Source organism: Tamandua tetradactyla, chromosome 11 (assembly GCF_023851605.1).
Source record: "Tamandua tetradactyla isolate mTamTet1 chromosome 11, mTamTet1.pri, whole genome shotgun sequence".
Classification (NCBI taxonomy): domain Eukaryota; kingdom Metazoa; phylum Chordata; class Mammalia; order Pilosa; family Myrmecophagidae; genus Tamandua; species Tamandua tetradactyla.
In genome coordinates, this window is record NC_135337.1 from 78,742,813 (window position 1) to 78,764,570 (window position 21,758).

The 21,758-nt window shown below is 46.3% G+C and overlaps 1 protein-coding gene across 7 annotated transcripts in view; it reads right to left on the reverse strand.

Annotated features, from left to right (window-relative positions):
- Positions 1–21,758, reverse strand: part of TJP3 (tight junction protein 3) — a 43,729-nt gene that overhangs the window by 7,914 nt on the left and 14,057 nt on the right. For 6 of the 7 annotated variants that reach the window (XM_077121160.1, XM_077121157.1, XM_077121156.1 and 3 more), the window contains 9 exons: positions 19,479–19,582; positions 18,267–18,426; positions 17,834–17,942; positions 15,183–15,241; positions 14,835–14,901; positions 14,463–14,619; positions 4,413–4,521; positions 2,740–2,977; positions 1,944–2,155 (listed from right to left, as the gene is read on the reverse strand). In XM_077121160.1, coding sequence (XP_076977275.1) covers positions 1,944–2,155; positions 2,740–2,977; positions 4,413–4,521; positions 14,463–14,619; positions 14,835–14,901; positions 15,183–15,241; positions 17,834–17,942; positions 18,267–18,426; positions 19,479–19,582 — 1,215 coding nt within the window. Of the gene's footprint in view, positions 1–1,943; positions 2,156–2,739; positions 2,978–4,412; positions 4,522–14,462; positions 14,620–14,834; positions 14,902–15,182; positions 15,242–17,833; positions 17,943–18,266; positions 18,427–19,478; positions 19,583–19,850; positions 19,889–20,696; positions 21,739–21,758 lie in introns of those variants that run through there. The other variant, XM_077121161.1, reaches the window with a different exon arrangement.

A 21,758-nucleotide genomic window follows, 5' to 3' on the forward strand; every position in this document is an offset into this window, starting at 1 on the left:
CCTTGACTGAGCTGAATGAGGTAGTACGTACACGTACACACACACACACACACACATATACACACACACACACACACACACACACACACACACACACCCCTTCCCGGTTCTCAGATAGAAAAAGGATTTATGTGCTGGGCTTTACGTGCACGTTTGCTTTTTGCTCTTTAATTGTGGTCAAACGCACATCAAATAAAAGTTACCACTTGAGCCATTTTAAAGGATGGAACTCAGTGGGATTAATTACAAGCACAAAGTTATACGACTGGCACCATTATCTAGTTCTAGAACTTTCCCATCAGCCCCAAAAGAAACCCTGTACCCCTTAGCAGTTACTTCTCATCTCCCCTCCCTCAGCCCCTGGCAACCACTAATCGAGTTTCTGTGTGGATTTGCCTATTCTGGACATTTCATATTAATGAACTCTTACAACTTGGGGTGCTCCTTTCCCTGGGCATTATGCCTTCGAGGTTCATCCACATTGTTGCAGGTATCATGACTTCATTGTTTTTCGTGGCTGTATAATATTCCATAATGTATAGATACACATTTTATTTCTCCTTCTTTAGATGACCATTTGGATTGTTTCCACCTTGGCTATTGCGAATTGTGTTGCTATATGTACAGATTTTCTTTGAACCCATGTTTTCAGTATGCATGGATTTTTTGGGTTTTTTTTTTTGCATGGGCAGGCACCGGGAATCGAACCTGGGTCTCCAGCATGGCAAGTGAGATTTCTGCCTGCTGAGCCACCGTGCCCACCTATGCATGGATTTTCAAAGGGATCTGCTTTATCTTGAGCTAATGACCTAGAAAGAGCAACCCCCACTGAATGTGTAGCCCCCTCAGTGCACTGTCCTCTGACCACATGGGGCTGTAGAACACATGAAATGGGGCCAGTCCAAACTGAGGCTTGCTGTAAATGCAAAATCACCATCACCAGAACCCAAACATTTGGTAAAAAAAAAAAAAAAAAAAAAAAAGCAGCAAGTGAAACACCTCATTAACAGTTTTTAAACTGATTACTTGTTAAAATAATAGCATTGGTTATAAGTATTCAATAAATTATTAAAATTAATTTCAAGCATTTCTTCTTCCCTGTTTTGAAGACCATGCATGAGAAACCACAAAGCATGGAGAGGACCTGGAGAAACAGGAACCCTCATGCGTTGCTGGCGGGAACGGAAAGCAGGGTAGCCGCTGTGTGTGGGAAACAGCCTGGCGGGTCCCCAAAAAGTGAAACTGAGAAATTATCCTGTGATCCGGCAAATTCCATCACTAGGTATAGACTCAGAAGAATTGAAAAATAGGTTCTTGGACAGATACTTGCATGCTCATGTTTGTCAGGGCATTACTCACAACTGCCAAAAGATGGAAGCAACCCAAGTGTCCGTCACTGGGTGAATGGAGAACAAACTGGGTCTAGCCAGGCAATGGAATACTATACAACCAAGAAAAGGGAACAGAGTTTTTGACCCATGCGACATGGGCGAACCTTGAAAACATGATGCTCAGTGAAAGAAGCAGACACAAAATGACAAATACTGTATGATTCCTGCTGATAGGAAATCATCTAGAATGAACAAATCCATAGGAGCAGAGAGTAGATTTGTGGTTATCAGGGACTGGAGGGAAGGTGGAAGAGGTTGCTATTTCTTAAGAGGTACAGAGTTTGTTTGGGGTGATAGGAGGTTGGCCACGGATGGTGGCCCAAGATGGTGAGTGTAATTAATGCCATTGAATTGTGCACTTAGAAATGGTTAAACAGATAAATTTTACATGATAGATGCTCTCCTGCAATCTCGAAAAGATATTCTAGCTGTAGTTCGCACTATTTTTCTATAGGAATCAGGAATCAATCCTAAGGAATTAACCACGTTTCCGTCTCCTCCTGCCCCCCAAAATAATCAGCGAGGGGTATCTGGGAACGAGGGCAGCCTCACCTTCTCGCAGGGTCACGCGTTCGTAGGGTGGGTAGTGACCCTGAGTCGTCAGCGTGGACAGGTCCTCACAGCTCCGGTGGGAGCTCTTCTTGGCCCCCCGACGAAGACCCCGCAGCCTCCAGAATTCCGCCCGGGCGCGGGAGCCTGTGGAGGTGCTGGGAATAGCCCCCACAGCACGCTGGGCGGCCTCCAGGGTAGCCAGCTGCTCCGCTCTAGGGAGAAAGGAGGACTCAGGGGGTCTGCAGAAGCAGCCCCCCAAGGATGCCCATGTCCCGTGAATTCGGGACTCTGCAAATGAGACTGAGTGATAGGAGATTCCTCTGGATTTTCTCTGCATTCTTAAAAGGGGGAGGCGGGGGGGTCAGAGCCAAAGCAGGGGCTGATGGCAGAAGCTGAGCATTGGACAAAAGAGCCTGGGAGAAGCTCCTGGCTTTGCAGATGGATGAGGGGCCACGAGCCAAGGAAATGCAGCCATCTCCAGAAGCCGGAAAAGGCAAAGAAAGCGATTTGAATTTCCCTGGAGCTTCTGAAGGAGCCACCCCTGCCTCCAGCCCAGTGAAACTAATTTTTGGACTTCTGGCCTCCAGAATCAATGTGCGTTGGTGGAATGTGTGCTTTGTCACGGCAGCCGTAGTAATTAATCCAAGCGCCGACTGTATACCATCCTGCCGTCCCCCAACTGCTAAAAGGATTGCCCTGGCACCTGTTTCCAATGGGGAAACTGAGGCTATGGCAGGGGGTGGGGAGGGGAGGAAGGCCAGGTGGTGGTGGCAGATGGACAGCGGGCAGTCCCCACCTGCTCTGGTTGGGGATAACGCCCCGCTCCTGTTCCTGGAAGTCACGGCCCACGCGCGCCACCAGCCACTGTCCTCGGTGGGCATGGCTGGGCCCCGGGCCCAGGTACAGCGTGTCCAGCACATGGAAGACGTCGCCGCGGGTGAAGCCCAGGCCAGATGGGGGGCTGGGCTCCAGCTCAAAGTGCGTGCGGATGTAGAAGGAGTCGCCCACCCGGGACTGCACCATCTTCCGGAAGACTGTGGGTGCAGAGGGAGGATACGAGAGCACCCGAGCTGTGGCCGGGCCCAGCCCTGGCCCAGGGAATGGGTCTGGTCTAGTGGACCTCCCACCTCAGGGCCTGGGGAGCCTGTATGGGAAGCCTGGGGAGAAGGAGCTGGGGTGCAGAGGCCCCCACGTTCACTGTGGGGCCACCCAGCCAGTGCTCTCACATTGCCGTACACGTATGCACACACACATGCACACACATACACATATTCACATGCACACATGCATGTATGTGCTCTCACACACATGCTCATAGGTGTGTGCAGCATATGCTGACACATGCACATGCACACATGCACAAATGCACATACATATACACCCGTGCACACACATGCACATGAACACAAATGTGCACGCATATGCACACATGTGAACTCACACGTACACGCATGTGGGCATGCACACATGCACGGGCTCATGTACTTCCACACATGCACACCCCACACACGTGCACTCACATAAATATGCACACAATTATGTACACGCATATCACTCACATACACACACATGCACACATATACAGATGCACACTTACATGTACACAGTGCACTCATGCACTTGCACACACACATGCACACTCATGCAAATGGGCACACATTGTATGTATGTATACACATCTTTACATGCACACATGTGTGCACACATATACACGCACATGTGTGAACTCTCACGAGTACCTGCATTGGGCATGCACACATATGCACACTCATGTACTATGGTAGTTAGATGCAGGTGTCAACTTGGCCAGGTGAAGGCACCTAGTTCTGTTGCTGTGGACATGAGCCAATGGCACATGAACCTCATCTGTTGCTGATTACATCTGCAGTCAGCTAGGAGGCGTGCCTGCTGTAATGAATGATATTTGACTTAATTAGCTGGTGCTTAAATGAGAGAGCGCAAAGTAGTACAGCCCAGGCAGCTCAGCATACCTCATCTCAGCACTCACAGCTCAGCCCAGACCTTTGGAGATACAGAAAGGAATCACCCCCAGGAAGGTTGTTGGAACCGAGAGGCCTGGAGAAGAGGCCAGCAGAGATCACCCTGAGCCTTCCCATGTAAGAAAGAACCTCAGTTGAAAAGCTCTTTCCTCTGAAGAACTAACAAAATAAATCCCCTTTTATTAAAAGCCAGTCCGTCTCTGGTGTGTTGTGTTCCGGCAGCTAGCAAACTAGAACATGTACTTGCACACATGCACACTCCACACACGCATGTGCATTCACGTAAATATGCACACAATGTATGTACACACATATCACTCACATGCACACACATACATGCACACATACACACTCATGTCTTTGCACACATGCACACACATTTTCACACTAATACAAATGGGCATTGTGTGTATACACATATGTGCATGCACACACACACAGTCGCACATGTACACACATACACACTCACTGTCCTGCTTCCGCTGCGTCACCAGCTCCACCTCCTTGCCCGGTGGCAGCCCCAGCAAGAACTGCACAGCCTCTTCCCGCGTCAGGTTCCGGAACGGCACGTCATTCGCCTGTTGGAAAGGGGGGCGGTGATGGGACAGGCATCCCGATGACACACGCGCTCCCCGCCCCTGGCCAGACATGAGGTCCCAGCCCTTCCTCTGCACGTGACCCAGTCCCTGCTCTGTGTGAAGCTGCTGTTGAGGGCCCCTGGGGCACCAGGACGGGCTTGGGGACTGCGGCAGCAGCTCATGGCAGCCGGCGAGGATCCGGGAGCCGCATGGAGCCTCTGGGTCTGTGCACGTCCCGACCCCAATCCCATGGGGGGGGGCACATGTGCCGACAGGACCGTCACAGACCGTACGCAGATGAGGCCAAACCCCACCAGGGGGGACTTCATCCAACACGACCACCGTAAGCAGAGGAAACCTAGGCAGACCCACAGGCCCAGCGGGAGGAAAAGCTGGGGGAGGAGAGGAGGGAGGCAGATGTCCCAGTGGTGTAGGCACCAATGGAAGCCAAGGAAGCCTGAGGATCGTGGCAGGCCTGCATGAGAACGCTGTGGGCTCCAGGGAGGACGTGGCCTCGCTGACACCGTGATCTGGGACCTCCGGCCTCCAGAATGCAGAACCGATCAATGCCCATGGCCTAAGTCAACCCATCGTGCTGCACTGGTCCCAGTGTCCCTGGCAAACCAATATATATGGGAACTGGGATACAGGACCCAGCCCAGGGCTCAGATCTCACATTGTGAAGGGTTGCATGCACACAAACGTGTGCACATGCAAGCATACACATGCACATGTATGGCCTCTCACACGTGTACACGCATGTGGGCATACACATGTGCACACACTCATAGACGTGCACACGCACACTCCACACACACACACACACACTCACATAAGTACGTGACAACTCGTGACAGGGCTGGGAATTCCACGATACTGCACAGGGACAACACCTGTGAACAGGGCAGCACGTCTCAGGCATCCACTGCCAGGGCCTGGACACAGACGCCAAGGCTGGAGGGGGGACCTGAGGACAGCACAGATGTGACCCCCACACAGGGCCATGACAGATCTGTGCAGTCTGGGATGTGAACAGGGAGAGCATGACGTTCATGACAAGGCCGTGAGCTGGGCAGTGAGGTCGTGACCTCAACGGTGAACTCGTGACCTAAACAGTGAGGTCATGGCCTGGACAATGAAGTGGTGCCCTCAAGGAGATCACAATCTGAATAGTGAGGTCGTGACCCGGCCAGTGAAGTCGTGACCTGGACAAGGAGGTCACAATGCCACCAAGGTCATGACCTAGATTGTGAGGTCGTGACCCAGACGACAAGGTCATGACATGGAAAGCAAGGTCGTGACCCAGAGAGAAAGGGTGTGACCCAGACAACAAGGTCACGACCTAGACGAAGAGGCCATGACCCAGACCACAAGATATTAATATGTTAAAAACAATCTTGGAAGTAAAAAATAAAATGCCCTTGGGCACAAACAAAGAAAGAAAAACAGATAAATGGAAGCTCCTCAAAATTACCGTGCTTCTGTACATAAAAGAACTTTATCAAAAGGGTGAAAAGGCAACCAACTCAACAGGAGAAAATATTTGGAAACCACCTATCTGATAAAGGTTTGATATTCAGAATATATAAAGAAACCTGACATCTCAATTAGAACAAATGATACAATGAGCAAAAGAGTTGAACAGACATGTTCAACTCAATTAGAACAAATGATACAATGAGCAAAAGAGTTGAACAGACATGCTTCCAAAGAAGAGATACAAATAGCTAAAAAAGCACAAGAAGAGATGCTCAATATCAGTAGCTACTAGGGAAATGCAAATCTAAACCACAATGAAATATCATCTCACACCCACTGAATGGCCTCCATCAAACAAACAGGAAACTGCAAGTGGAGAGGATGGAGCAAAAGGAAAACTCATTCACTGCTGGTGGGAATGTTGGATGTGGAAGAGGGTTTGGTGTTTCCTCAGGAAGCTAAGTGTGGGATGAAGCATACAGCCCGACAATCCTACTGCTAGGTATATACGCAGAAGATCTGAAAGCAAGGACACAGACAGACATTTGCACACCTACATTCATGGCGGCATTATTTGCAATCACCAATAGATGGAAACAGCCCAAATGTCCATCAACCGATGAATGGATCAACAAAATGTGGTCCATATATATGATGGAATATTATTCAGAGGTAAAAAGGAATGAAATCCCGAAGCACACGGCAACATAGATGAACCTCAAGGACATTACGTTGGGCAAAACAAGTCAGACACAAAAGAACAAACATCGTATGATCTCACCAACATGAGCCACTTCTAATACGTAAACTCATGGAGATAAAATCTAGAATACAGAAGATGGCGGCTTAGTAAGACGCACGGATCTTAGTTCCTCCTCCAGAACAGCTACTAGGGGAGTAGAAACGATACAGAACAGCTCCCGGAGCCACGACAGAGATCAAAAAGACAGTATACCCCATCCTGGAACAGCTGACTGGCTGAGAGAACCCGCTCCGGTGAGATCGCCGAGGGGCGCGGGCTTCCCCGGGCGGGGCGGCAAGTGGCCAGAGTCCCTCCCTTCCTCCTTCTCGGGCCAGCTGGCAGAATTGGGCAGGCAGTCCCCTCAAGCCGTGGCGGCTGGCGCCCCCACCATGCGCGGCCCCCCGGACCAACTGAGAGAATTGGATCAGAAATCCTCAGGCCACGGAGAACGGTGACCGGGGGGATCCCTTCCAAACACGTGACTCCCCTGTCCGGCTGGGAACGGTGCACTCTCCCAGGCCGCGGTGGCTGGCGCCCTCCCGCCACGCTTGGTGCCCCGGGCCTACTAGGAAATTCGGACGGGCACTCCTCTGGGCTGCGGCGGCCGGCGACCCTCCCCGCGTTCGGACCCCTGGGCCAGCTGGCACTCTTCCAAGCCGCTTCAGCTGACGAACCTCCCCCACGGCGAGAGTTTTCCAAAGTTAAAGGACCCACAGCATCTTTTACTGGTGGAACCCGCAGACAAACGTGTGCCACGAGCGCCACCTACTGGGCAGGATAAGAAAAACAGAACCCAGAGATTTCACAGAAAAATCTTTCAACCTGTTAGGTCCAACACCCAGGGAAATCTGGCTACATGCCCAGACGCCAGCAGAAGATAACGGATCACGCTCAGAAAATTGAAAATATGGCCCAGTCAAAGGAACAAACCAAAAGTTCAAATGAGATACAGGAGCTGAGACAACTAATGCTGAATATACGAACAGAAATGCAAAACCTCTTCAAAAACGAAATCGATAAATTGAGGGAGGACATGAAGAAGACATGGGCTGAACAAAAAGAAGAAATAGAAAAACTGAAAAAACAAATCACAGAGCTTATGGAAGTGAAGGATAAAGTAGAAAAGATGGAAAAAACAATGGATACCTACAATGATAGATTTAAAGAGACAGAAGATAGAATTAGTGATTTGGAGGATGGAACATCTGAATTCCAAAAAGAAACAGAAACTATCGGGAAAAGAATGGAAAATTTGAACAGGGTATCAGGGAACTCAAGGACAATATGAACCGCACAAATATACGTGTTGTGGGTGTCCCAGAAGGAGAAGAGAAGGGAAAAGGAGGAGAAAAACTAATGGAAGAAATTATCACGGAAAATTTCCCAACTCTTATGAAAGACCTAAAATTACAGATCCAAGAAGTGCAGCGCACCCCAAAGAGATTAGACCCAAATAGGCATTCTCCAAGACACTTACTAGTTAGAATGTCAGAGCTCAAAGAGAAAGAGAGGATCTTGAAAGCAGCAAGAGAAAAACAATCCATCACATACAAGGGAAACCCAATAAGACTATGTGTAGATTTCTCAGCAGAAACCATGGAAGCTAGAAGACAGTGGGATGATACATTTAAATTACTAAAAGAAAAAAACTGCCAACCAAGACTCCTATATCCAGCAAAATTGTCCTTCAAAAATGAGGGAGAAATTAAAACATTCTCAGACAAAAAGTCACTGAGAGAATTTGTGACCAAGAGACCAGCTCTGCAAGAAATACTAAAGGGAGCACTAGAGTCAGATATGAAAAGACAGAAGAGAGAGGTATGGAGAAGAGTGTAGAAAGAAGGAAAGTCAGATATGATATATATAATACAAAAGGCAAAATGGTAGAGGAAAATATTATCCAAATAATAATAACACTAAATGTTAATGGACTGAATTCCCCAATCAAAAGACACAGACTGGCAGAATGGATTAAAAAACAGGATCCTTTCATATGCTGTCTACAGGAAACACATCTTAGACCCAAAGATAAACACAGGTTGAAAGTGAAAGGTTGGGAAAAAATATTTCATGCAAATAGCAACCAGAAAAGAACAGGAGTGGCTATACTAATATCCAATAAATTAGACTTCAAATGTAAAACAGTTAAAAGAGACAAAGAAGGACACTATATACTAATAAAAGGAACAATTAAACAAGAAGACATAACAATCATAAATATTTACGCACCGAACCAGAATGCCCCAAAATACGTGAGGAATACACTGCAAACACTGAAAAGGGAAACAGACACATATACCATAATAGTTGGAGATTTCAATTCACCACTCTCATCAATGGACAGAACATCTAGACGGATGACCAATAAAGAAATAAAGAATCTGAATATTACTATAAATGAGCTAGACTTAACAGACATTTATAGGACATTACATCCCACAACAGCAGGATACATCTTTTTCTCAAGTGCTCATGGATCATTCTCAAAGATAGACCATATGCTGGGTCACAAAGCAAGTCTTAACAAATTAAAAAAGATTGAAATCATACACAACACTTTCTTGGATCATAAAGGAATGAAGTTAGAAATCAATAATAGAATGAGTGCCAGAAAATTCACAAATACGTGGAGGCTCAACAACACACTCTTAAACAACGAGTGGGTCAAAGAAGAAATTGCAAGAGAAATTAGTAAATACCTCGAGGCGAATGAAAACGAAAACACAACATATCAAAACTTATGGGACGCAGCAAAGGCAGTGCTAAGAGGGAAATTTATTGCCCTAAATGCCTATATCAGAAAAGAAGAAAAGGCAAAAATTCAGGAATTAACTGTCCACTTGGAAGAACTGGAGAAAGAACAGCAAACTAATCCCAAAGCAAGCAAAAGGAAAGAAATAACAAAGATTAGAGCAGAAATAAATGAAATTGGGCGGGCCGCGGTGGCTCAGCGGGCAAGAGTGCTTGCCTGCCATGCCGGAGGACCCCGGTTCGATTCCCGGCCCCAGCCCATGTAAAAAACAAACAAACAAACAAAATATAATAAAAATAAGAAAATGTTTAAAGATGTTTCCCTTTCTTCCTCCCTTCCTTCCTTCCATCCTTCCTTCCTTCTCTGTCTTTCTTTCAAAAAAAAAAAAAAGAAATAAATGAAATTGAAAACATGAAAATAATAGAGAAAATCAATAAGACCAGAAGTTGGTTCTATGAGAAAATCAATAAGATTGATGGGCCCTTAGCAAGATTGACAAAAAGAAGAAGAGAGAGGATGCAAATAAATAAGATCAGAAATGGAAGAGGAGACATAACCACTGACCTCACAGAAATAAAGGAGGTAATAACAGGAGACTATGAACAACTTTACGCTAATAAATACAACAATTTAGATGAAATGGACGGGTTCCTGGAAAGACATGAACAACCAACTTTGACTCAAGAAGAAATAGATGACCTCAACAAACCAATCACAAGTAAAGAAATTGAATTAGTCATTCAAAAGCTTCCTAAAAAGAAAAGTCCAGGACCAGACGGCTTCACATGTGAATTCTATCAAACATTCCAGAAAGAATTAGTACCAACTCTCCTCAAACTCTTAAAAAAAATCGAAGTGGAGGGAAAACTACCTAATTCATTCTACAAAGCCAACATCACCCTCATACCAAAACCAGGCAAAGATATTACAAAAAAAGAAAACTACAGACCAATTTCTCTAATGAATATAGATGCAAAAATCCTCAATAAAATTCTAGCAAATCGTATCCAACAACACATTAAAAGAATTATACATCATGACCAAGTAGGATTCATCCCAGGTATGCAAGGATGGTTCAACATAAGAAAATCAATTAATGTAATACACTATATCAACAAATCAAAGCAGAAAAATCACATGATCATCTCAATTGATGCAGAGAAGGCATTTGACAAGATTCAACATCCTTTCCTGTTGAAAACACTTTGAAAGATAGGAATACAAGGGAACTTCCTTAAAATGATAGAGGGAATATATGAAAAACCCACAGCTAATATCATCCTCAATGGGGAAAAATTGAAAACTTTCCCCCTAAGATCAGGAACAAGACAAGGATGTCCACTATCACCACTATTATTCAACATTGTGTTGGAGGTTCTAGCCAGAGCAATTAGACAAGAAAAAGAAATACAAGGCATCAAAATTGGAAAGGAAGAAGTAAAACTATCACTGTTTGCAGACGATATGATACTATACATCGAAAACCCGGAAAAATCCACAACAAAACTACTAGAGCTAATAAATGAGTACAGCAAAGTAGCAGGTTACAAGATCAACATTCAAAAATCTGTAGCATTTCTATACACTAGTAATGAACAAGCTGAGGGGGAAATCAAGAAACGAATCCCATTTACAATTGCAACTAAAAGAATAAAATACCTCGGAATAAATTTAACTAAAGAGACAAAAAACCTATATAAAGAAAACTACAAAAAACTGCTAAAAGAAATCACAGAAGACCTAAATAGATGGAAGGGCATACCGTATTCATGGATTGGAAGACTAAATATAGCTAAGATATCAATCCTACCTAAATTGATCTACAGATTCAATGCAATACCAATCAAAATCCCAACAACCTATTTTTCAGAAATAGAAAAACCAATAAGCAAATTTATCTGGAAGGGCCGGGTGCCCCGAATTGCTAAAAACATCTTGAGGAAAAAAAACGAAGCTGGAGGTCTCACGCTGCCTGACTTTAAGGCATATTATGAAGCCACAGTGGTCAAAACAGCATGGTATTGGCATAAAAATAGATATATCGACCAATGGAATCGAATAGAGTGCTCAGATATAGACCCTCTCATCTATGGACATTTGATCTTTGATAAGGCAGTCAAGCCAACTCACCTGGGACAGAACAGTCTCTTCAATAAATGGTGCCTAGAGAACTGGATATCCATATGCAAAAGAATGAAAGAAGACCCATATCTCACACCCTATACAAAAGTTAACTCAAAATGGATCAAAGATCTAAACATTAGGTCTAAGACCATAAAACAGTTAGAGGAAAATGTAGGGAGATATCTTATGAAACTTACAATTGGAGGCGGTTTTATGGACCTTAAACCTAAAGCAAGAGCACTGAAGAAGGAAATAAATAAATGGGAGCTCCTCAAAATCAAACACTTTTGTGCATCAAAGAACTTCATCAAGAAAGTAGAAAGACAGCCTACACAATGGGAGACAATATTTGGAAATGACATATCAGATAAAGGTCTAGTATCCAGAATTTATAAAGAGATTGTTCAACTCAACAACAAAAAGACAGCCAACCCAATTACAAAATGGGGAAAAGACTTGAACAGACACCTCTCAGAAGAGGAAATACAAATGGCCAAAAGGCACATGAAGAGATGCTCAATGTCCCTGGCCATTAGAGATATGCAAATCAAAACCACAATGAGATATCATCTCACACCCACCAGAATGGCCATTATCAACAAAACAGAAAATGACAAGTGCTGGAGAGGATGTGGAGAAAGAGGCACACTTATCCACTGTTGTTGGGAATGTCAAATGGTGCAACCACTGTGGAAGGCAGTTTGGCGGTTCCTCAAAAAGCTGAATATAGAATTGCCATACGACCCAGCAATACCATTGCTGGGTATCTACTCAAAGGACTTAAGGGCAAAGACTCAAACGGACATTTGCACACCAATGTTTATAGCAGCGTTATTTACAATTGCAAAGAGATGGAAACAGCCAAAATGTCCATCAACAGACGAGTGGCTAAACAAACTGTGGTATATACATACGATGGAATATTATGCAGCTTTAAGACAGGATAAACTTATGAAGCATGTAATAACATGGATGGACCTAGAGAACATTATGCTGAGTGAGTCTAGCCAAAAACTAAAGGACAAATACTGTATGGTCCCACTGATGTGAACGGACATTCGAGAATAAACTTGGAATATGTCATTGGTAACAGAGTCCAGCAGGAGTTAGAAACAGGGTAAGATAATGGGTAATTGGAGCTGAAGGGATACAGACTGTGCAACAGGACTAGATACAAAAACTCAAAAATGGACAGCACAATACCTAATTGTAAAGTAATCATGTTAAAACACTGAATGAAGCTGCATCTGAGCTATAGGTTTTTGTTTTTTTGTTATTTTTTTTTACTATTATTATTACTTTTATTTTTTTTCTCTATATTAACATTCTATATCTTTTTCTGTTGTGTTGCTAGTTCTTCTAAACTGATGCAAATGTACTAAGAAACGATGATAATGCATCTATGTGATGATGTTAAGAATTACTGATTGCATATGTAGAAGGGTATGATTTCTAAATGTTGGGTTAATTTCTTTTTTTCCGTTAAATAATTAAAAAAAAAAAAATCTAGAATACAGGTTACCAGGAGACAGAATGAGGCTAGAGAATGGGGAGCGGTTGCTTCATATGTGCAGAATTTTCTAGGGTAAATTTAAATGAGTGGGAACAGATAGATAGAGGTGACAGTAGCATGTTGTTGTGAGAATAATCAACAGGGCTGGACTCTGTGTGAATGTGGTAGAAAGGGGACATTTGAAGTGACCTATGTCACCAGAAGAAAAGCTGGGGGATAAAACATGGGAACGTATAACATAGGGAATCTGATGGTGGGCAATATACTTGATTAACTGCACATATAGCAAAAAGTTCTTCCAAGAACTAGAGCATTACAAGGCTTTCATTAAAGAGGGGTACATGGGGAGAAGGAGCCTACTGCAAACCATGGACTATTATAACAATTGCATCTTGATATTCTTTTTTTTTGGGGGGAGGCACACGTTCCTTTTATTGTTACTTTAGGAAATTGTTAGGAAATTATTAGGCAATAGGGAACAGTGTTCGAGAGCATGTTCTTATCGAGCTGCCTGAGTTGAAATCCCAGCTCCAACAATTATTAGCTCTGTGACCTTGGACTAGGTAATTGGGCCTTTTTATGTCTCAGTTTCTTCATCTGTAAAATGGAGGTGATAATAGTACCTACCTCATGGGATGATGTGAAGATGATATGAGTTAATACATGTGTTTAGAACAATGGTCCATGGTGAACACTATATAAATGTTAGTATTGATTATCATTATGGTGAAAAGAAACGTTTCAATCAAATATATTGGGGCTCTTATCCCTGCTGGGTAAATAACCAACTTCCCTGAGCTTCAGTCTCCTCCTCTGTAAAAAGGGGAAATACCACCATCTCGCAAGATCACTGTGAGAGTTAAGTGAGATGCTATACATGAAAAGACTCAGCATACTGTTGGTCAAATAATAGTGGCTCAGTAAATTCTCATTTTCTTCTTTTTTAAATTTAGCATCAGAGGATTTTTTCGACGTGTTTCTCGATATTCTTTTGCCAACAGGAACAAACGTGCGACACCAATGCTAGGAGTCAACGATATGGGGGAGATAAGGGATCTGGGAGGATTTGGGTTTCCTTTTTTAGTTCTCTTTCTTTTCTGGACCACGGGATATGTTGACACCGGGAGCCAGAGATCGTATATTTCGGATGGATTCTACGGTGGGTGAAGATATCCGGGTAAAAGCGCATTTTGAAAAAAAGCAACATGGGGCGGTGCAACGGCGGCTCGGTGGCAGAGGTCTCGCCTGCCGTGCCGGTGACCCGGGTTCGATTCCCAGTGCCTGCCCTTGAGAAAAAAAAGCAACATGGTCATGGACCCGGCGATGGTCACCTGCAGGATCTGGTCTCCCTCCTGGAGTCCCTGTCCGTCGGCCGGGCTGCCCTCCTGCACCCCCGACACGAAGATGCCAACATCGTTGCCCCCCGCCAGCCTCAGCCCGATGCTGGCGCCCTTGGCGAAGCGGATCACCCGGGTGTCAGGGCTGTACCTGCGAGAGGAGGCGGGGGCGGGGTTAGGCGGGGCCGGGGGTCCCTGGGAGAACCCCTGCTGCCCCAGGCCTCAGTTTCCCCAACTGCCCTGCAATGGCCATCACATTCAACAGGCCTGGACGGGAAGGCAGGGGCATGACCCACTGGGGTTGAGGTGCATGCGTGGGAGGGAAGGGGCATCCTGACTCGGGAGGCTCTTTTCTGGGGTACATACCCTCGGTCCTCCAGGCTCTGACGGCTCGGCACCCGGTAGATGTCGTAGCTGCCTCCCTGGCGTGAGTCTGAAAGGGAAACGCTGTGTGTTGGGTCCAGCCTCAGACCTTTGCTTTTTTGGGGAGGCTGGGGGAGCTGGAGGGGCTCCAGCCTCCCCCAGGGTGTCCCACCCCCTGGAATGCAGCGTTCAGTCTCTGCTTCCTTCTTGGGGCACTCGGCCTGATTCCTCAAGCACAAGCTGACCTGTCCCCCCTGTTCTGCCTTGCACAGCTTTGCTGGATGGAATCAGGGGTGAGAGTAGGTGTGTGTGTGTGCTCCCGAGGCCCCATCCCAGCCACCCTCCACTCACCTGGATCTGAGAGAGCTGGGAAGTCCACTGACCTCTCCCGCTGAACCTGGGGCCTCTCCCTGGTGGGAATAAGATTGAGGGTCAAGTGGGAACAGATGTCGGGGTGGGGGGCGATTTTAAAAATAATCTCAATTTATCTGAACTCTGAGTTTCACCATTCTCTGGCTGTGTGACCTTGGGAAAATAACTCCCCCTCTCTGAGCCTCTGTCTCTGCATCCATATAATGGGGTCTAGCTGGGGCCCTGATCCACAGTGGGGGTAGAATCAAATCCCCCACAATTAGACCTGGCTCAAAAGGAGATGAGCCTGTGGCAAAAGGTAGCACTTGCTATTTTAACATTACGAAAGAGTTGGACAGAGAAACAGCTTGACAGTTGCTCAAAAAGTTAAACATAGAATAACAACGTGACCCGGCAATCCCACTCCTGGGTGTAGACTCCAAAGAACTGAAAGCAGGGGCTCAGACAAATATTTGCCCAGTGATGTCCATCGCCGCTTGATTCACAGTAGCCAAAAGGTAGAAGTCACCAAGTGTCCAGGAACAGACGATTGGAAAGCAAAACATGGTCCATTCAGACAATGGAATATTATTCAGCTGTAAAAAGGAATGAAGTTTTCATCCCTGCCAAAGAAAATGAACTTTGAAAACATGCTGTTCCATGAAAGAAGCCAGATACAAAAGGCCACATACTATATGATTCCTCGCAAATTTAGAGATAGAAAGTAGATTGGAGGCTCCCAGGGGCCCAGTGGAAGAGGGAATGTGTTTCATGGGTAGAGTTTCTGTTTCAGGTGACAACGGGTTTGGTAATGGATGGTGGCAACAGGGGCCCAATACTGTAAGGGTAATCAATGTCACGGAATTGTATGCTTGAAAATAGTCAAAATGGCAACTTGTGTGATATGTTACCAAAACTTTAAAAGCACACAAAAACAAAAAGTACACAGATCAAAAAGAACAAAAGAAAGGCACCCACAAAATCAGCCTGTGTTAGCAGGAAGGTTTTTCCTTCCAGAACCTCATAAGCATGTTTAAAATTAAGGCATGTGCATAAATACATACTTTAGAATGAGAATCAGGTTGGGTCATATATCAGCATTTCCAAAGTTTATCCTGGCAAACTCAAGTGTTAGATGAGTTGGAAGTGAAGAAAGAAATGTGAAACGATGACACCCTGGGCCCCTCCAGCTTGGAGCAGGTGAGTAAAGGAAAAGGCTCTTATGAGAGAAACCCATCAAAGCTCCGTGAACTCCTCGGCCCATAGAATCCTTCCATGGGAGTGGGCTGCCTAGTGAAACCATGCAAAACTCCCACAAAATACCACCATGCTCTTTGTTCACCTCCCATAATGCCAGATGCATTTTCCTGGGCCTTTGAAATATGTGTGCCGAGACTTCCGTTTTCATGGCTATATAGTATTCCAGGAGGAAAAAGATGTGCTATAATGAATGTAATAAAAGAGAAAGACCAGCTTGCATCGTACACTGTCTATGGGATAACAGGTCACATGCCACATCTTCATCAGTGTAAATTAGCCCACTAAAGAGGCAAAGATGAGGGGGTGGGCGTCAGATTTGGGCTTTGGGGTGGGCCTTTTCTAGCTCAATAATAGTATAGACACAGTAGCCAGCCTCTGAGATAGACCCCTGACCACCACCTCCTGGTTCTCCCAGTCTTGGATCGTGCTTTCCCATGTTGTACCGAGGTCAGTCTGTGTGACAATAGAGCACAGCGGGAGTGATGGCCTGTTGTTTAGCCTGAGATTAGGTTATAAGACTACAGCTTCTGCCTCTAGTGTGCATATGGCCCCATCTCTTCCAGCTCACGTGTTCTGCTGATGCTCTAAGTGGCAAGGAACTGAGGCCTCCTGCCCCCGGCTGTATGCAAGAGTTTGGAAGCCAATCTGCCAGCCTCCAACAAGCCTGTCTTAACAGCAACCCCATAAGAGACCCTTGGATAGAACCACCAACTAAGCTATGCCCGGATTCCTGACCCCAAGAAAATGTAAGATCATAAATGTGTACAATAGAAAACATTTACTGGCTTGTTTGTTTTTTTTTTTGGCATGGGCAGGCACCCAGGAATCGAACCCAGATCTCCTGCATGACAGGCGAGGATTCTGCCAGTGAGCCACCATTGCACTACCCTTACTGTTGTTTTAAGATAGTAGGTTTGGGGATAAATTGTTATGCAGCAATAGCTAACTGATACAACCCCTTACCCCAAGGGTAGTGGGAGGCCTAAGAGAGACACCCATTATACAGTTCCCAAACATTGAGCCCTGAGGTTATTGCCAATATTTCTCTTTTATAAGCATCACTGTGATGAACAAATAGCCCCCGAGCTAAATCTCTGCACACATCCACAGCTATCTGCCCTTAAATGGAGCCTGGCTGGGCCAAAGGGCATATGCATTTTGAAGTCTTCTAGGGTGTTCTGTGAACATTCAACCCTTTCTGATTTAAGCAGATCCATTTCTTGTTGTCTTAGCACCCAAGAACCCAGACTCAAATACTGGGGGAGCAATAAAGCCTGCAAAGACCAGGGAGGAACTCTTCCAGGCAGGCTGCCAGGACTGCACCCCCAACTGGGAGAGATATGCCTCTGTTCTCTTTCACTGCAACTATTCAGGCTGGCAGGGGTACATACACAGGAGAGTCGGTTCGGCTAGCATCCGGACCCTGATGTCCCTGCCGGGGTGGCGGTGGGATGTGGGATGGTGGCGCCTGCGACAATTCTGAGCCGAGATCTGAGATGTCTGCGGGAGGAGAAGGTATCTCATCAGCCGTGGCCGTACCTTCTAGACTGGACCCATTTTACAGAGGGGAAGACCGAGTCCCCTGTAAGCAAAAGAGCCAGGACCCAAGTAAGGAGCTCAGTGAGGAGACTCAGGTTTGGGATGCTCTGGCCGTGACTTGCTATGTGGCCCTGAGTGAGTTCCTGTCCCTCTCTGAGCCTTGGGAGACAAAGAGACCTATTTCCCCATGGGTAGGCTCACTGACTGCACTAGGCCCTGCCTTGCTCTCCCTCCTTCCTGCCCTCCATTCAACTCACTACTGGGGCCGCCCTCCTGGCCTCTCACCCTCCAGCAGAGAGCTGTCACTGTCGCTGACTGCCGGCGGAATGTTCACCAAAAACTGCCCTCGATCCCTGAGCACCAGCAGGGTCAGCCTCCCTTGCGACTTCTCAATCAGCCGCCGTGTGTCGCTCAGTGACAGATTCTCACTGGACACCCCGTTGATCTGAAGCAACCAGGAAGGAAGAGAAGCAAGTTAATGAGACATGGGGACACCAGAAACTGACAGCCTGGTGGGGGGCAGGGGAGGCGGGGATACTTGAAACACACAATCCCCAGGTGTTACTAAAAACAGACACTCCCTAGGGAAAAATGTTAGAAATAGATTCCTGCTGAGTGGAGTCAATTCTAAGAAGTGACCTCCACAAGAATTCCAGAAACAGACAATTTTCTGAGAAGGCAGGGACAACTGGAAAAAAAATAGAGATGGGTTGACTCTCCTTTTCTCTAGGAGACAGATGCAGGAATACATCTGAGAGTGATATTAGATCTAACTGGAGAGCCCCGTTGGGTATTTTAAAGATACTAGAAACAGACAGTCTCCAGGAGGCACTAAAACAGAATCTTCAGGTGGATTAGAAACAGACAATTCCTAGGAAAGATACCATCAATCACAGCAGGAATCCATTTCACACTTCTCCTAGAAAATATGTTTTCAGTAACCCCTGAGGAATGTGTGTTTCTAGGGCCCCCACCCAACCTTCTACTCCAAACCACTGTCCTGGGCCACTAGAGATAGACAATCCTTCATGGTTACTAGAAACAGATAACTACCAAGAGACAAAAGGAAAAAATCAACTGGAACTGGTTTGGAAACCAAACATGAAGGATGACTAGAAATAGACTTTCAGAGGAAAAGTCTAGAAAGTTCCTGTCTCCTCAGAGACCAGTCTCCTGGGCTTTTAGCATCAGAACCATCTAGTGTGAGTCCAGGAATAAGGTTTGTCATCAGCTCACAACAGGATTCTAATGCACGGCAAGGCCTGGGGACACTAGAAACTGACTACCCCAAAGGGATACTAGAAACCAGCACTCCAAAATTAGCAGCAGGTTTGGAGGGAGAGTGACGGGAGAAGTGGGGGCGTTATATGCAGCCATCTCCCACCTTTGGAAAGCAGGCTATCCAAAAGCTCAGCTGACCATGCTATGTCACTTTGTGCCAAGCACCCCTCCTAGCCTCAGTTTCCTTGTCCACCCAGCGGGCGAGCTAGGACTCACCTGTAGGACGAGGTCTCCTTCCTGCAGTCCGCGGTTCTGGGCAGCCAGGCTCGAATCTGTGATGTGCTTGATGAAGATCTGACTGCCCAGTTTGACCCCAAACTCTGTGGGGGTGCGAGGGAAATAGAGGCAGGGTCTCAGGTCCAGGCTGCTGACTCTTATCAGTCTTAGAGAGCCAAGTCGCCTGCCTTCCCGGCTGCTGAGGCAAGGGGAGGGGGCAAGCTGGGCTCCCCTCCCAACTATCTGGGGCTGATCCCTCAGGAATGTGACATCATTTCAGGGGGTTCACAGCAGGACTCGTCGAGGTCCCTTACTTGGAAATTGGATCATTGTGGGTGAAATTATTTAAATCTAAGATGAGGTCTTACTTACTTAGTAGGCTGGCCCTTAAGCCAATCTGACAGGTGTCCCTACGAGAAGAGGAGACCTCAGATGTGGCCTCTCTGTCCAGCCAACACGACAAGCAAACTCACCACCCTCCCCCTCTCTACATGGGACATGACTCCCAGGGGTGTGGATCTTCCTGGCAACGTGGGACAGAAATCCTGGAATGAGCTGAGACTCAGCACCAAGGGATTGAGAAAACCTTCTCGACCAAAAGGGGGAAGAGTGAAATGAGACAAAAATAAAGTGTCAATAGCTGAGAGATTCCAAACAGAGTTGAGAGGTTATCCTGGAGGTTATTCTTACGCATTAAGTAGATATCACCTTGTTAGTCAAGATGTAATGGAGAGGCTAGAGGCAACTGCCTGAAAATGTAGAGCTGTGTTCCAGTAGCCATGTTTCTTGAAGATGATTGTATAATGATAAAGCTTTCACGATGTGACTGTGCGATTGTGAAAACCTTGTGTCTCATGCTCCTTTTATCTACCTTATCAACAGACGAGTAAAACATATGGAATAAAAATAAATAATAGGGGGAACAAATGTTAAAATAAATTTAGTTTGAAATGCTAGTGATCAACGAAAGGAAGGGGTAAAGGGTATGGTACGTATGAATTTTTTTCTGTTTTCTTTTTATTTCTTTTTCTGAATTGGTGCAAATGTTCCAAGAAATGATCATGATGAGGAATATGCAACTATGTGATGATATTGTGAATTACTGATTATATATGCAGAACGGAATGATCATATGTTAAGAATGTTTGTGCCTGTTAGTTGTTATATTTTTTCAAAAAATTAAAAAATTAAAAAAAAAAAAGAAGAAGAAGGGGAGACCTGGATACAGAGAGACACACAGAGGGAAGAGGCCATGTGGGAGGCGGGGACTGCGGTGATGGATTTCCAGGCCCAGGAGTGCCAAGGACAGCCAGCCACCACCGGAAGCCAGAAGTGGCCAGGAAGGAGCCTCCCCTAGAGCGTCTGGAAGGTTCCAGCCTCAGGAACTGCAGGACAATACATATCTGATGTCCTAAGCCCCCCAGCTTGTGGTTCTTTGTTACAGCCGCCCCAGATGCTAAGAGCCCTTCCCGACACCCTGATGACAACATCATGGCGAGGGGGCTGCCCTCCTCGTGAACAAAGTGTCACACTGCAGGTCTGATGTCCCCACGGCGGGGGTCCCTGAACTGGTGCTGTTTACTGATATTGCAAGGAGTGGACTGATGACATCACACACCACTGCTGAAGTCGATTGTGACATCATGATGGGGGAGGGCAAGGGAAGTGACAGACCTCCGGAGCTGTTTGTCAGGTTGTGACCCGAATTCCGAGGTCATCGTGCAACTATGGAACGGAGGTGGGGGTCAGAGGTCGAGCATGGTGGCTGATGTTGCACCGGGCATTCTAATCAGGCCACATGGCGTGGACGGAGTACGTATGCATCTCCTCCAGCTGCTACAACAGATGACTACAAATTCCATGGCTTACAGTGACAAGCTTGGCATCTCTTGCGGTTCTGGGGGGTCTCAAGGGGCTGGTTCCTTCGGGGAGGCTCCAAGGGAGAACATGTGTCCTGGGCTTTTCGGCCTTCCAGACACAGCCACGTTCCTGAGCTCGTGCCTCCTTCCTCCACCTTCCACTCCAGCCACAGAGTATCCTCCATTCTCTCTTTCTGTGACCCTCCTGCCTCCCTCGTATAAGCACCTTGGGATGACACCAGACCCACATGCAAATCCAAAAATCACCTCCCCATCTCACAGTCCTTCATCTCACCTCATCTGCAAACCCCCAGGACCACATTCCCGGTACCACATTCCCGGGTCCCAGGACATCGCTGGGGGACTAGTACCTGCCTGCCACATGCCATAAGGGTCCGGAGGTCAGGCTGAGGCTCCCCCG